At 39.7% G+C, this 16,669-nt stretch overlaps 1 protein-coding gene across 1 annotated transcript in view; it reads right to left on the bottom strand.

The window, feature by feature from the left end:
* Positions 1-16,669, bottom strand: part of LOC122814267 (oxysterol-binding protein-related protein 8-like) — a 716,151-nt gene that overhangs the window by 520,364 nt on the left and 179,118 nt on the right. Inside the window, exon 4 of the mRNA XM_044086861.1 lies at positions 12,763-12,847. Within this exon, the coding sequence (XP_043942796.1) occupies positions 12,763-12,847 (85 nt within the window). The remainder of the gene's footprint in view (positions 1-12,762; positions 12,848-16,669) is intronic.

The raw sequence follows: 16,669 nt of genomic DNA, 5'->3' as shown, positions 1-16,669 counted from the left end.
AGTAGGATCCGACAACCCAAGTGATGAATTGGATGAAAATAGCAACAACATCAGCTACATTGTGTACCAGGTCTATATATTCCTCATTCTGAAGGAGGTATGGGACTCTTTGAAATCATAGAACTGCATACATATCTGCTGGCATCATCAGATCCAAACATGGTGAAAATTTTAAAGCATGAGAAGAAGAAATCTTAAGAAAACATCTTCAGCTCAGCAGAAACATTTTGAAAAAAAAAAAAAGCAGGAATGAAAATCACATCAGAAGTAGACAAAATCACACTGCAGCTGAATGTGCCAAAAAAAATTACAAAAATATAAAGAAAAGGATATGAGAAGAAGGAAGGAAAATTGAAAAGCCCACAAATATTGTTGCAAGTATAGAGATTTTCTGGAACAACCTCTTGTTGATCAAGATTTAACCCAGGAATGATTAAGGAGAGGTGAATGGGAACCAAAAGTTGAAAGGCTAATAACTGCATACGAGGATGGTGGACTACATACACATTAGTTTACAAAGTCCATTGAAAAAGTGGGAGAAACAGAGAAATGCAGGTTCTGTAAAACAGAACTACAAACAGTAACATAACTTGTTGCTGGGTTTGACACTCATGACAGAGGATATGTGTGCTGAAGGACACAGTAATGTAGCAAGACTGTTAGTTGCACTGGGGATTTTGCAAACACTATAATAGAAAAGTAGCTGAGAAGCATTGCAAACATGAACCACAAAGCATTATAGAGAACGATGAAGTGTGCATCACATGGGAACACCCATTAACAACAGTTCAAAATCTAGATGCAAGAAAACCAGATATAGTAGTCCATGAAAACAAGACAAAAGTAGCATTGATCACTGAAATTGCTGCACCCTGAAATTACAGCGTCTTACGTACAGAGAGACACAATGTTATAAGATACCAGAATTTGCAAGCAGAAATGAAAGCCATCTAGAAGCAAGACATGAAGACAGTTCCAACAGTAGTAGGAGCAACAGGACTTACTGAAAAAATGACAATCCTTCTTAAATATGCTACTAATATATGTAATCCCATATGACCAGCGGAAGGAGACAATTCTGGGCACATTGGGGGAACAGAGGACAGCATTTTTGGCTAACAACTGAAACAATACTAATTTCATGAACTCTAATTTTACCCTGACATAGGAATGGGGTCTAGTCATGTCATGGTATTAGAAACCCCAAACAGCTTCAGAAATTAAACTTTGAACTCATATACAACTGGTCTACAAAAGCAGAGAAATGTTTACAATGTTTTTTTAAGAAGGGCTACAGTAAAGTAGAAAGAGTGATAAAACAAGTAAGATAAAGTACTAGTGCAAGATATGGAAGGTGGAGGGAGTGAAAAGATACCAGGATGGAATGACAACAGGATGTACAAGAGTGGCTGGGCCATGTGACGCCATCAGTACAGTTTATGCACAGGTCACTCTGTTACACTGTTGTTTTTTTCTCCACATTTACTAACTACTGGAATGCAACAAATCCAAGAACCCCATCACTGAAGGACTGTGGACTAGCTAATGCATTACTCACATACTCATTTGTTTAATATATCAAAAAGATGCCTGTATTACATTGAGGGATGATCTGCTGAATGTTACAGGTTTTTGTACAAAGGCTGGAAGTGTTGCTAATGTTTTGCTGTTCATACAGATATTTTTTGTGTAACCCGGTGCACCAAATTTTAAAGCTTCTGTCCTGCTGAATTTTCCCCACAATAAAAGTACATTTTCATACATTAGTAACAAACCTAAAGAAGCAGATGATTTTTGCAGTGGTGTGATATAAATGTTTAGGTCACTACTGCAGTGCTGGTAGGGAGTAAAGTAACCTAAAATAACTCTATTTAATCGCTGGCTTTGTCTTGCAAGAATTAGATATCCTTCTCAGTTACTAACTGTAGTACTGTAATACCATAACTGCTCAGTACAGGAAGCACAGTTGTGTCAAATCTTACCATAACAGTAGATGTCCTCTTCACTGTCACAGTATTCCTTCCTATAGGGATCTCCTGCCTGGGACAGCCCATTGTTTGGCCAGTATGCCAAAGCCTTATCTTGCATGTGAAGTATTTCACATATATGCTCCCCGCACAGGGTGTAGGGCATAAAACTGATGTACGGATCCAGTTACTCAGAACTGAGTTTACCCAGTAGAGAACAGTCTCCACAGGACAAAGGAGTCCATGCACATCCAGAAGGAGAAAATGCAGAAGAAAAAGGGGAGACCCTCAGCCAGAAAGGAATCCAAAACAAAGAACCAGAACAAACAAGAGGGGATTAGAGGGTGGGAGGGAATGCTGGAACAGTGAAGAGAAGGATATCTACTGTAATGGTGAGATTTTACACAACTGTACTATGTCCTTGTATATCACTGCTGCAGTATTCTTTACTATAGGGAGAGTAAAAAAGCTCAAGAAACAGAATGGGAGGTGGACGGCTGAGAAGAGACCCTCAACAAACCCATGCAAAATGGTTCTAGCAACCCCTGCTCTGGCCCTAGAAACCATATCCAGCTTATAATGCTTAGTAAAGGTATACACTGAAGACCATGTAGCAGTTTCAAGGAAGAAAGCACCTGAAGAGGCAACAGCACTAGTGGAATGAGCTCTAACAGAAGTAGACAAAGATTTGCCATGAAAAGGACAACAAAAAGAAATGGCCTTAGATATCCTGGAGGAGATGGTTTGCTGTGAAACAGCCAAACCCAATCTCCTGGGATGAAAAGAGATGAAAAAGCAGTCCAGACTTAAGAATGGCCTTTGTTTTATCCAAATTGTACCTGAGCTGTCTCTGCAAATCCAAGGTAGACTGAGGAGAAGGGAAAAAGGAAGGGAGGTGTACTGATTAATTTAAAGACACTCAATTTATAACCTAGGTCATAAAAGAAGGATTAGTATGGAGGGACACCCTGTTCCTCTGAAAAACCAAAAAAGGAGGAATGATCATGAGGGCCTGAAGCTCAGAAACCCTCCAAGCAGAAGTAAGAGCCAGTAACAGTCATCTAGGTGCAATGTTGCAAAGAAGCAGAATCTGCAGGCTCAAAAGGAGCCCAAGTCAATATTTCCAAAACAAAATTAAGGAACCAAGCAGGAGGAATAGGTTTTCTTGGAGGCCTAATATGTAGGACACCTTTAAGAAATTGTTTGACCTCAAAATGTGAAGCAAAGGGAAGATGCAAAGGCTGACAAGCAGAAATGGCTGACAAATGGGCCTTCACACAATAATAGGTCAAGCAGACTGGAGCAACTCACACAAATAAGAGAGGACCAAAGGAACCCCCACTGAAAAAGGGTCCAGGTTATAAGCATGACACCAGACAGAAAATCTTTTCCATTTGGACATATAAGATTTTCTGGTTGAAGGTTTCCTTGTCTCTGGTAAAACCCTGAGCATATCCTCAGAAAAGAGGTGCCAGAAAAGGATCAAAACCCTATCATGCACAGTGTCAGTTGAAGAGTGGACAAGTGAGGATTGATGAGAGACCCCTTGTCCTGTATGAGGAGGTCCAACTGATGAGGTAACTTGTGGTGACTGCCCCTGGCCAGATGCATTAAGAGGGAGAACCAGTGCTGTCTTGGCCAAAAAGGAGTCACTAGCAAGATACTTGGGGAGTCCAGCTGAATCTTCTGCCAGAAATAGAGGAAGGGGAAGGACAGCATAAGAAAAGTCCCCTTCCAAGGAAAAGAAGGGGCATCCATGTTCCATGACAGATGGCATGGCACTTTGGAACAGAAGAGAGGAAGTTGCCTGTTCAGACAGGATGAAAAAAGACCTACCTGAGGATTACCCCATCAATGGTCAATGTCCAGAAACTTGTCTCTGTGAGGCATCGATTTGTGAGCCTGTGTTTTGGGTCTGCTCAGAGAGTCTGCCACTAGAATGTGCTCTGAAGGAAAGCATACTGCCTGAAGAGTTAACTGATAACTGAGAGTCACCTCCTAAGCCTCAAGAGCCATCCTGCAGAGTAGGCAAGATTTTGTGCCTCCCTGCTTGCAGACATACCACATCACTGTAGTGTTATCTGTGTACACCTTCAAGGGGCCTAGGCAGAACATGGGGTGAAAATCTTGAAGGGCCAGAATCAGAGCTCTCATTTCTTTGATGTTGATATTGTCTTACTTTCTATGGGGGGCAGAGACTTTAAACTTTCAAGTGACCACATGAAGTCCCTACCCCATGTCTGTGGTATTGGTGAACAGTTCTTGAGAAGTGACAGAAGGTTGAAGTGCAGGCCTGGGTTGAGAGCAAACTGTTGAATCTACTGCTCGGATTCCTTGTTTAGACAAGGAAGGAGAGGTACATTAAAATCCAGAGGGCTGCAATGCTGCAGCCAAACTGGCTTGAGGTACAGAGCACATCGGAATAGAAGAGGCCATAAATCCCAGGGCCCAAAGATACTGTCTGGCTGGAATGGCAATCAGAGGAAGAAATGAGACTGAAAGAAGACTACTAATGACAAAACTTTTACAGGTGAAAGAGAAGCCAACATTTTCACTGTCTGAATTCTGCATCCCAGATAACATGATCCTGAGAGAATGTCAGGGTGTACTTTTGGAAGTTGATAGTAAACTCCAGATCTTGTAACAGGTGACTAGCAGAAGGTGCCTGAATCAACATGTCATCTAGATAAGGAAAAATCTGAATGTCTTGGAGCCTGAAGAATACAATCACAGGAGCTAGGTATTTTGTGAATACCTTTGGGGCAGTAGAGAGGCCAAAGGGCAAAGCAGAGAACTGAAATGACCTCTAGGTAACTAATCTAACAGCTGGGTATTCAGCACAGCAACAAGGCATTCAGACCAATGAACAATAACTGCATTCAGACTGGCAGCAAAGAAGTTCTGGGTAATTGCATCCGTATGTCACTTTTATGCCCTACATCTTGTGTGGGGAGCATTAGTATGATGTACAGTGCAATGAGTGCGTACAAGATTATAAGGCTTTGGTATACTGGCCAAATGTCTGGCTGCCCTGGGTGAGAGATCCCTATAGTAAAGAACACTGCAACAGTGATATAGAAGACATCTGACTTTACTGGAGATGGCTACATGCAGATGCACCTGGCAATGTGACCTCGTGAGGCATCGAAAACCTATCCTTGAACTGTGACCACACAGTCACTTAATAAGAAAAAGTTACTATGAGTTGTTTTCCCCTTTGTTTCTGAACAACCGACAGTTAGTCCTAATACATTAGTAAGCCTTTAGTTTGAGGTATACCTATAACCAAGTGGCACACTGCTTACTTTGGGAGGGCAATGAGGTGTCTAGGGCTAGTGCCACTTCTAGATATGTACACCTTGATTATGTTCTGTGATTTTTCCATAACCACTTAATTGTTGCTTAAGCAGCTGACACTGCCCATTCCCCAGGTGGAAAGACAACCTTGCAGCGTATATTCAACATGTTACTTATTTACTGTTTAAGGCTATTAGTTTACAGAACAGTGGCCTCCTCTGCTCCTTACTGTGTACACTTCACGTGAAGAACATGTCCCTTCTAAAAGTGTGCTGCTGCATGCCTAACAACACTAATTCACAGCCAGAGAAGCAGAGTTAGTTCTTTAACCTGATCTGATGACAGCTCAGCACAATGGTTGGTAGATGGTCCTTGGGTTTCTATGCTATTGTTCTGTTTCCCACTTTGTTGTATGGGTATTTCCAAGCTACAAGTTGCAAGACCCCCATACAAATGTTACAAATGGATAATTTGGCATGGAGTTTCCTAAACCATTCTTATTATATTATATTTGCATCTCCTATGCTGGACCTAATAGCAAAACAATATCACCATCTTCTCTTTTAGAGTAAAACCCTAATATCATTGTATTATGACAAGTAGTTTATTCTTATGTTTTACTTATTGAATACTGCCTGCTAGCTGTTATATTCTGGTATGGCAATGTGTGTGCCACTCTGCTTTCTGTAACAGAATGCCAACTGAGGTTGCCCTCTTTTGCAGGGGATGAGCTGTAGAACTGTAAAAACTCTCAATTCAAGGAAGGAAAACGTTTGGTTAGGCTTCCCATGCTCTGGTAAATGGCCTCTTTAAGGGGAAGTAGATTCCTTTCAGGCACATCAAGTACTACACTGTGTACAGCAAGCAGAGAAAAGCCTAGCACTGTTCATCCCAAACCCTAACCACTGCTCCAAGTTTAAGGCCTCGCTCTGTAAAATCAGCTCCTCCTCCAGGATCACCTGTATTGTAGGTAAACAACAAGGCTCACTGTCACCTTGATTTACTTTCCTCTTCTCTTAGTGTTCTCTATCTCATGCAATCCACGGTGAACTTAACTACCTATTAGGTCAGTAGTATATAAGTCATAGATTTTCCTGCAAGGACTATCACCGCCATATAAAACATCCAGGCTATATTATAACAGATGAGCTACCCAATATTAACGTCTCTGCAACATCGTATGGGCTGTCTAGATATACATATTCGCACACAGGTACCCCGACACTAGCAGAATGGTGTATATATATATATATATATATATATATATATATATATATATATGTATATATACACATCACAAGTACTTCTAAACTACCTTGAAACAATGAAACAAATCATTGTCCACCTGAATCTGACACTGGAAATTAAAAGGTATAAAAGCTACTTTCCTTAATACATACAGCATTCAATAATATGTTTGTTATTCATGTTTGATTCTTTGGTGATGTTCACGCTCACATATGTGTGAGCGGTGCTTTAATTTGGAGGGTGTGTTGATGGGTTGTGGGGCAGTCTATATATTCAGCGTGAATATGTTTGCTGTTTATGCCTCGTACTTCGACTCCAGTGATGTTGGGGCAATATAATGCCCTTAACTATTTAGGTGTCTTTATTTTTAGATGATATATATTTTTTGGTGATGTTATGCTCACATTTGTATGAGCGGTCTCTCAATTTTGGGGGCACACTGCCTTATTGAAAGGATCCATGTATAGTTAATTTAAATATATTGGATTTGTCTCGCAATTTGATCTTAGTGACTGCGGGCATGGTGGTTGATGTGTGAGCATGAGAGTAATGAGGTGTAAGCTATCGACTGGTATGCATCATATATGATGACACTGGGGCACTACAGTTCTATATATACTTAGGAGCCATTAATGTTGCACTCTATGAGTTATGATATTACATCAGTGTGCATACTTCACTGTATATGAAACAAGAAATAAGTATGCAATGCAATGTTTTGGTTTTATATGCTGAATAAGTATATTAGTTGAGTGAGCAACAGTATGGTTATTAGACCTGTTGCTCCGAGATATACGCATGTTTTATTTTTAAAAATGTGTTTAGAGTCATATTATATATGATATTAGATAATAGCTGATTTATATTTAAATGCTATTTCAAAGAGTGATATGTTGCTTTAAATTTTATCGTAGTCATGTAGCTACGTCACTACATTGTATGAAAAGGTTTGACTTTGTAGTTGTTAGTGATGATTGCAAGCACCTGTGGAGACGTTGAAAAGTTGTGAGTATATATGAAATGCATTTTATTATTTGTTTGTATGGTCTGAAGAAGCCACTTGAGTAGTGGTGAAAGCACTAACCTTATTAAAAGTTGCTTGTTCGTTTTTACATCGTACAATCGTTTGTTTATGAGTGAGGATAATGTGCTTCGTTCCACTGTGTTTCTATTTATTACTGGGATACTCGTTTCTGTTTTTTACAGTGGTCCGTTTGTCCATTGGGTGGTTTGTGTTGCCTTTTCTATATATATATATATATATATATATATATATATATATATATATTTATATACATATATTTATTTATTTGTTTTTTTACTTAGTCATTTAGACAAATCTATGATCAACCAAATCCTGCAAATATGGAATCTCTAGATAAGAGTTCCTCAGGTCTGCCTGATATTTGCCTCCCAAATTTTTAATCATAAATGCCCCATTCTCATTTCTAGTCATGACACACACTTTTCTTTTCTGCCTTTTCACTAATTAACTGCAACGTCCCCCTCCAAGCTGAGAAAGTCACTGTCTAGGGGCTAGGGTACAATAATCTGCCCTGTTGCTGGTTAAGTATTGTCAGTGGAAAAACAGGGAGCACACTCACCTTTAGTGCAGAAGGCTGTGGGTTCTTTTCCCACATTAGGTAGATCAATTGCTGACACTTCAGTGCAGCATAAGGGGAGTGCTGCACTCCCGAGTGTGTTGCCTTTTGGATGAGACAATAAACCGAAGTCCCATTTACCTGAGTTGGTGGTAGCTCAGGTGGATGCAAAAGATTAAACATCACCTATCAAAAAGAGTAGGGGAAGTTCCCTGTTACCCTGACCAAATTTCCCCTAGTAGTACAAATATCACTTCAGGCCTCCTCTGAAAAGAGGCTACCAGTGTAGTGGGACTAACCCGGTCAACAAAATATAAATTGGATAATAAAGTGCATATCTTATTTCACTGACATTTTTTAACCGAAATACTGGATAGCTCAGAAAGGACCCATTTCAGCTATACCCATGAGTTATTGAGAGCACAGGATGTCTAAACACTGTATCATTACATTCAATATAATGGATTATATTAGAAACTGATATTATTAAAAGTAGGAAACTAAAGATGTGAGTTGGGAATTCAGTTAAATATAATAACAAATAAATAAATAAACTAATCTATACTAGCTGTCTTACAAAAATATATATGACTAAAAAATGATGTACTGTATTCATAGTGTTAGGTTCTGGCACTGCATGGTACTAACTGTAAATACTTTTCGAGAGGCAAAGATCATGAAGGCAAAGAGGCAGCTCTGACAACAGAAATAACTATGACTATCTTAGCCATGAGGGAACAAATGGTTGTTTTGTCCTATTTCACCTGAGAAATACTTTGTGGATCTGAGGGAAGGAAGGAAAGGCATTAAATAAAGTATGGGCCCAAGAAAAGTCATCTGTTTTTCAGACATTCAAAGAAACAGGAATAAAAAAAAATGCAGCTGATTACTGAAATGTGTAGCAAACAGGTCCATTTCTGACAATCTCCACATTTACATAATTTTCTAAAAGGATCCTGTTTCTCTTGTTAGCTACTGCATTACAAGGTAAGGAATGACAGTCATCCTCATCCCTTCGGATAAGTTGCAAAGGCTCGTCCACCAAATAATTCTTTTCTTACCAGCTGAGAAAGGTGACAGTGTCAAAGCCTGTTCCAATTTTCCTGAGACTCCACTATGGTATTCGCATGAAGTGGAAAAGGAAGGAGGAGGAAACAGTCTGCTGTCACGTGGATGAAATGTATTATTTACTTATTTTACATTTGTTTACCGGGATGGTCCGACTGGGACAGTACCCATTTATAGCGGAAGCCCGGCGAGAAAAGCTCCAGTCTAAGCTTATATACAAATTATCACAAGTAATAGAAATTATAAACAAAACTGACAAAAAATGAGTGCTAACACATTTACAGGATAAAAATGTAAAAACAAATATATATACATAGTATCAAATAGAACAAGACTTTAAACACTGGAATACAGACAAATATATGGTTGAATTTATATATGTGGAGGAACATAGCATTAGTTAGGAAATTAAGTAGGGCGAATCACTTAGGCAAAGTAGTGCATAGTTAGTATTACTTCCGTGGTGAGAGTTGCAGCTAGGAATGTAACTACTTATAGAGAAGTAGTGTTGTATAAGTAATGCTAAGTTAACAATTATCCTGGAGTGTTACATGTGCAAAGCCAGGATTCAAATAAGTGCCTTTTGAGAGATATTTTGAAATTATTAAGATTGATTATGGATCTAATACTATGTGGAAGGTTATTCCAATTTTTAGCAACAAAGTTACAGTAAAGAGAGTTGCCTGCTGTACTGGATACTTTAGTTACCTGGAGTAAGTCTTTGTTAGATGATCAAAGAGTAAGAATGTTAGAGTAGAGTTGTAGAAGATTTTTTAGTGAAGGTGCGTTGTCAGGATTGTGCATTATTTTGTGAGCCATTATTAATTGGTTATAGTTCATAACATGAGGTAGTTCCAACCAAGAAAGATTTTTTAGGCATTGACAGTGATGGGTTGAATGTGTGAAATCTGTTGCAAATTTGGCAATCTTATTATAACAGGATTGTTATTTACTTAGTTCTGACTTTTGAGGTTGATAAGTATGGGGGATGCATATAAGAGTGAGGAGAGTAGGTGGGTTTTAGCTATGGCTATTCTTGCAGTGTCTGTTAAGATTTTTTTCTTTCTATACATTGTTCCCATTTTTTTGTGAACCTTTTTGATTGTGTTAGAAATGTGTATTAGTCTGTTGTCAATTATGATGCTTAATGGTTTTGTTTGGGAATCTGGGAAAATCCTAGTATTATTACTGGCAGTGATATAAAAGTATTAATAAAACTTCGAGTCTGTACTTACTTTATCTATCTATGTAACAAATCAGACATCTTGTAAATAAATATCATTTCTCAGCTAGGCATGGATGGTCTAGAAATGCCATCTTCAGGGCCTTTCACTGTCAGGCATCTTTCCTAAAGTTTCTTAGACCTGGCTCAGAACTATGTTCTGGAAGAAAACTATATAAGTTAACTAGTTGAAAGCTTTAAAAGCTAGGGTACTGGATGTGTAAGTCTTATTTTTGTGGCAGTATAACAACCTCAGTTCTCTGTGCAAGAGCGGAATACCGAAAGAGACAGATTTTCTTTGGACTGTGAAGGGCCAGACAGAGAAATGGCACACAGGTGTTCTACATAGCCTGTGTAACCTTGTTGTTACATCCTGTAACCTGTAACCTTGGTGTTATATCCTGCTTCTCTGGGTGCAGAATATTTGCCTTCACAAATTCACTGATGACACCAAACACAGAAGAGGCTCTCTATCGAGACTAGTGAACTTGACATCTGTGAACATTTCCTGGGAGAAGAGAGATCAGTAGAGGACCAAATGAAAAACTCTTTTGTGTAGTTTAGAGTTTCAGAGAGTGTTAATGGCCCTTGGGGGAACAGCTGGACTGGAACAACACATCCTCATGGTCTAAATCTATAACTTCTGGTAACAATGTGACATATAAAACTTCTCTTTTTCTTCAAAGTAAAGAAGGAAAAGTGCTCCTCCTGTGTTTTCTTTTCTGTTCACATATGGTTTGTCCACACAGGCCCCTACTATTGCTTGTCAATCTACTGAATGGTATTAAATGAGTGACTGTTACATCTCCAAGATCCACAACCACAATTACTTGGAATGATGAAATACTAATAGCAAATGTTGTGGAATATATACCAAGTTTAAGTCTGCAATATCTCAATATATAAACTTAGCAGGAGTGTGAGGGGCAAAGCCCACAAACTGAGAGTAATAAACCCCCACACAAATAAAAAAGTATTGGTTTTGTAACTGTGTGTTTTAAAATTTGTTGTTTTGAAAATACTGCAGGTCTTTCTTTTTGACAGTATATAATTCTGTTGCTGTAGTCGACAATGCTGTGACAGGGAACCTATTAGCGGGCTACCTGGCAAAAAGCTTATAATCAGAAGCAGGAGTTGACGTTATTGGATTGTTGGTATATCATTCAACAGTGGTTAAATCCTTTGCATCTGCATTGTTAAAAATGCATTCTGAAGCAGCCATGTCTTTTACCTCTGTATTTATTCTTGGTGTCTCAGACATTTGTGCAAAGAAAGGTGCTTGTTTAATTTTAAATGTTTGCAGCAGTAGGGACAGCGGTTATTGTTAAAGTACTTTTCAGACTGTATTATACCCTCTGTTTTTGCAACTCATCATAACAAAAGTAGTCTTTTTGCAGGACTAGCTAAAAGTATTGCTTTTTCTTGTCAGGGGAAAATGTCTTTATTCCTCATACTTCTATGCTCTTTCTGATATTTTCTTCCTCTCTTTTCTTTATCAGTACTCGCCATTGTTTCTGCCTTCACAAACTTTCTGTATTTGCAAATGTCATATTTTTAGACAAGGTTTACATTAGCCTTGCCATGATAGTTCTTCTACATTACACACTGACATGCTCACTTATACCTAATGGCCAGTTTAGAGTGTCCAATCCACCTACTGCATGTCTTTGGATTGTGGGAGGAAATTGGAGCACCCGGAAGAAACCCATGCACACAAAAAAGGCATTGCAAGTCACTGTGTCACTGTGTACTAATATTTCTTCAGACTGAAATTATGCATCAGTGTTTTTCTTCGGACAGTAAGAAAAACTGTATATAGTGATAAGCCATGGAGCACCAGGATGGAAGCCATGCAGTACTAGGATGGAAGTCATGCAGTACTAGGATGGAAGTCATGCAATACTAGTATGGAAGCCATGTAGTACTAGGATGGAAGTCATGCAGTACTAGTACGGAAGCCATGAAATACTAGTATGGAAGCCATGTAGTACTAGGATGGAAGTCATGCAATACTTGTATTGAAGACATGCAATACTAGTATGGAAGCCATGTAGTACTAGGATGGAAGTCATACAGTACTAGGATGGAGGTCATGCAGTACTAGAATGTTGGCCATGCAGTACTAGGATGGAAGCCTTCCACCATTTGTATCAGGACCTTCAAAGGCAGAAAAACCTGTTCTGGTCCTCTGGTAAACAAATAAAATAAGGTAATGTAAAACATCACACAATCACTAATTGATCAGGGTCACATGCAGACACAGACACAGACACACACACACACACACACACACACACACACACACACACACACACACACACACACAAACACAATTTTTCAGGCTGCATTATATACATACCCTCATATTCTGTTGCTGTACGAATGATTAGGTAGCATTTTGGCAAAGGTTGTGTTATGGCACCAAGCCACTCTCCTTTGGGACCCTTAAAAATTGAAAGAAAAAAATATGATGTATAAAATGTATAGGTTCACTTTATCCACAGCTCAGCAAACTGTACGTATTCTAGTATGCTAGTCAAGTTCCTAAGGCACATGTTAACATCAGACTCTGAGTTGGAGATAGCAGACAGAATATTCCTATAACACAGGCAGAATATGCAGTGATGGCTGTTGTCTACTTCTAACTAGTACTTACAGCACAGAATTCCCCTATTCACAATGCTAAGGGTAGAAGAAAATGTCTGAAACAGTACACCATCTAAATCCAGTTACTCTAGTCACACGGTCTGGCATTTCTTCCATAACTAATGAGTTGATATATAGACAGACAGACAGATAGACAGAAAGACAGATAATCATGTTCAGATTGCTTGCTACCTCTATGTCCCTCCCCCAACTCGACTGAGCAGCAGAATATATTTTTTTTATTTGGTCATTTTTGCCCTGTGTCTGATGACCATTAAGGCACCCCCCCTGATCAGGCTTAGTCCATTAATTCCCCTGTAATAGGGATGTACCAAGTACAGTATGGGGATATATATGTCATTCAATGGGGAGCTGTCATACAGCCAGCTATTTGAGCTACTTATGTCTTTGTCAGCATCTTGGGAAGTGGGGATGTTTTGTTATGGCCCCACTTCCTGATGGTGACATAAGCACTTGCATCACATTGGGGATTTCCTATACTCCTCTACCCTATGTGTTGCCACTCCGCAGCATACAGTGCCAACAACAACCCTCACTTGCTTGGGCAGCCACATTCCATATTTTCTCTGCAGGGGCTCAATGCTAAAAACAAAATCTCCACTCTGCCTGGGACCAGAACTGAACCAGTTGCAGCCAAAACCTTCCCCTCATATGAAGTGTACACTGTCATCCCTTGTCTACACCAGCAAGCATTTCAGCTGATAATCAAATCCTGCTTACCTGGGATGCAGTCATGGATTCATCCTCTATGCCACTGCAAGGGTTAGAAACAGAAGATATAAGCCATATAGAAAAAAAACAGTCAAGGACTAGGGGAGTGCAGAATTAGAGGGTAAAACAAGCATTCAGCTAGAAAGGTCTGCTTTTCTAGTAAACGATACATAGATGCGCCTTAATACTATACTAGATATGCTGTATTCAACACTTCAGCATTCAAACTTGTCTTTTTCCTGCAACAGTAAATTATCTCAACCAAAAGTGTCAATTCTTTAATGAACTGAATAGTAACAGGGCCTTTTTTCAGTCAGTGATGCAGAATATAAACTTCATTCATTCATCCTTTTTCAAAACACACTTCACCTCACTAAAAGTCACAGTAGAACTGGACCCTATCCTGGTAGGTAACAAGCATAAAGCAGATAAACTATTTTTGGAGAAGGCACCAGGCCATCCCAGGACATATACACTCACAAGAACTTATGGATAATTTGCAGGATCACCAATTAATCTGAGGCATGTCTTTGTAATCTGGAAGGAAACTGGAGTTCCACAAAGGGTCTATATTAAATCGACCCCATGTAAGCGAAAGCTTACAATCTCAAACACTTAGAGGGAAAAAAATCGCTGCTCCAAATAAGAAAAAAAAAAATTAAAACATTACATAAAGTGGGGGGGGGGCTTCGTCCCCCACACCCCCTACTTAAATATACCAACTCCAAGATCAGTGATGAAAATGGCAAAATAACGAAGACGGCCAAGTGATTTCTTTCCCAGGGAAAGAATTTGCTTATATGCCATTTTGGTATTTTGCCGTTTTGTGCTTTCAAGTTCGATCAAGATGCATTCGAAAGAATGCATCTTCGATAATGTAATAGGGAACCTCCACAAACTATCACAGGGTAAATCCCACCAAAATGTAATAATTTAAAAAGGTTTTTATTTGTGTGAGTGTGTGTGTGTGTGTGTGAAAATAAAATAAAATTTTTTTTTGGTTAATTTTATTGGTTAATTTCTTTAAATCGATTTGCTCATTTGCTACTGCTATATTAAAAAAAAATACACTTTATGCATCGCCATTTAGCTAGGGTTAAAATATTCTCAGCGCCATAAAGTCTGCTCTTCAAATTTTCCCTTAGAACTAGCCAATTTATTTTTAGTTTTAGCACTGAAATCTGTTTCTTTGAGCTCAGCACTTGTTCAGAACTCGTTGTAATCACCAAATAAGCTACAAATTACTACAGCACTCAACTTTACTCACTTGTCTAGAGGAAAACAGTTTTTAGTACTTAATAAATAACCACCTATCCAGGCAAGTCTATGGGTCAGCTCCCGGTGTTTTCTCCTGTCTACCTGATGAATCTTGGCGTCTTGAGGCAATGCAGCAATTGCCTCATGTACACAGACAACCCTCTCCTCCTACCACCCAACACTACAACCTGCGAGAGATGCACTTATACAGCCAAACTGGAAGCAAAGCTGTCTTCACCCACGACTTGACTAGACAGTCAAGAGGAGAGGGTAAATACTTGCACCACACCACACTCATCACAGTGTCCCTCAAAACCTACACCACCAAAACATGCACCTACATTCTCGAAGGCTCTCAATAAACATCTGCCCAAGCAACAGAGACTTCCAAAGCACAAACACAAGCAACCTCCACCCTCAACACAACCCAATTGACACATAGCCCGCAAACTCAGTGTGCCACTCAACCACAGCCCATAAGGCATAACAACGTACCCAACACTCTAGTCATAGGTGACTCTATAGTCAGGCACACTGATGTTCCACTCACCAGGCTAAACAAGGAGAAAATTACTGTCAGCTACCTGTCAGGTGCCAGGATATGCCACATAACGCACTCACTCAGGTCACTCCACAACAAGTACAAATATGACTCTGTCATTGTCCATGGTGGTGTGAATGACCTGAGATGTACCTCTTTGAACTACATGAAAAGAGACATGGAGGAGCACTCTGATCTTGTAGCCTAGGCAGGTATGACCCTAGCCCTGAGTATCATCTTGCCATCACCCAGAATGATACCACATTACAAGGACAAAATAATTGATTTCAACAATTGGCTAAGCTTCTGGTGTCATTCTAAAGGGATCTAGTATCTGTCTGCCTGGGATGACATGATCGACAGACCACGACGCATTGCCAGAGATGGCCTGCACCTGTCACCCTTGGGATTCTGGATACTGGCTAAGGCTCTTGCCACCCCTATAGTGCCTTTTTAGGCAAGGCTCAAATGACAAATTCTACATCGTAACAGGTACAAGCAAGCAAAATCTGAGGGTAATGCTACTCAACGCTAGAAGTCTAAACCTCAAAATGCACTCACTTGAGGCACTCCTTAAACTGGAGAACATCGACATCTGTGCAGTGACTGAGACCTGGTTAAGGCTCCAGAGAGCACCCCTGCATTACCAGGCTATAATTCATACCACACCTTTTGGCCACCTAACCTGGACCGAAACACAAATGGTGGAGGCATGCCCATATTTATTAAGGATATCCACACCTCCAGGCTAGTTGCTCAGCATAATGCATTCGAGATTATCCAAGTGCAACTAACTCTGGGCAAGACCATAATCCAAATTGTAGCTTGCTACAGATCCCCCACCATGCCCCAGGATTCCCACTCCTCATTTCTTGATACATTGGAAAATATTAGGGTACAACCTAACACCCTAATAATGGGCAATTTCAACTACCCCACCATTAACTGGGAAAACTACTCATGTACCAACTATTTTGCTCAACATTTTCTGGAATTCATAAATTCCAACGCCTAGGATCAACTTATCCACACCCCCAACAGGGGCAGCAATATCCTAGACCTGATCATTACCAACATGAGCGACCGGAGG

The sequence above is a fragment of the Protopterus annectens genome, chromosome 10.part0 (genome assembly GCF_019279795.1).
Source record: "Protopterus annectens isolate FY-2018-M chromosome 10.part0, PAN1.0, whole genome shotgun sequence".
Lineage (NCBI taxonomy): Eukaryota > Metazoa > Chordata > Ceratodontiformes > Protopteridae > Protopterus > Protopterus annectens.
This window is presented reverse-complemented; position numbering and strand designations above follow the sequence as displayed.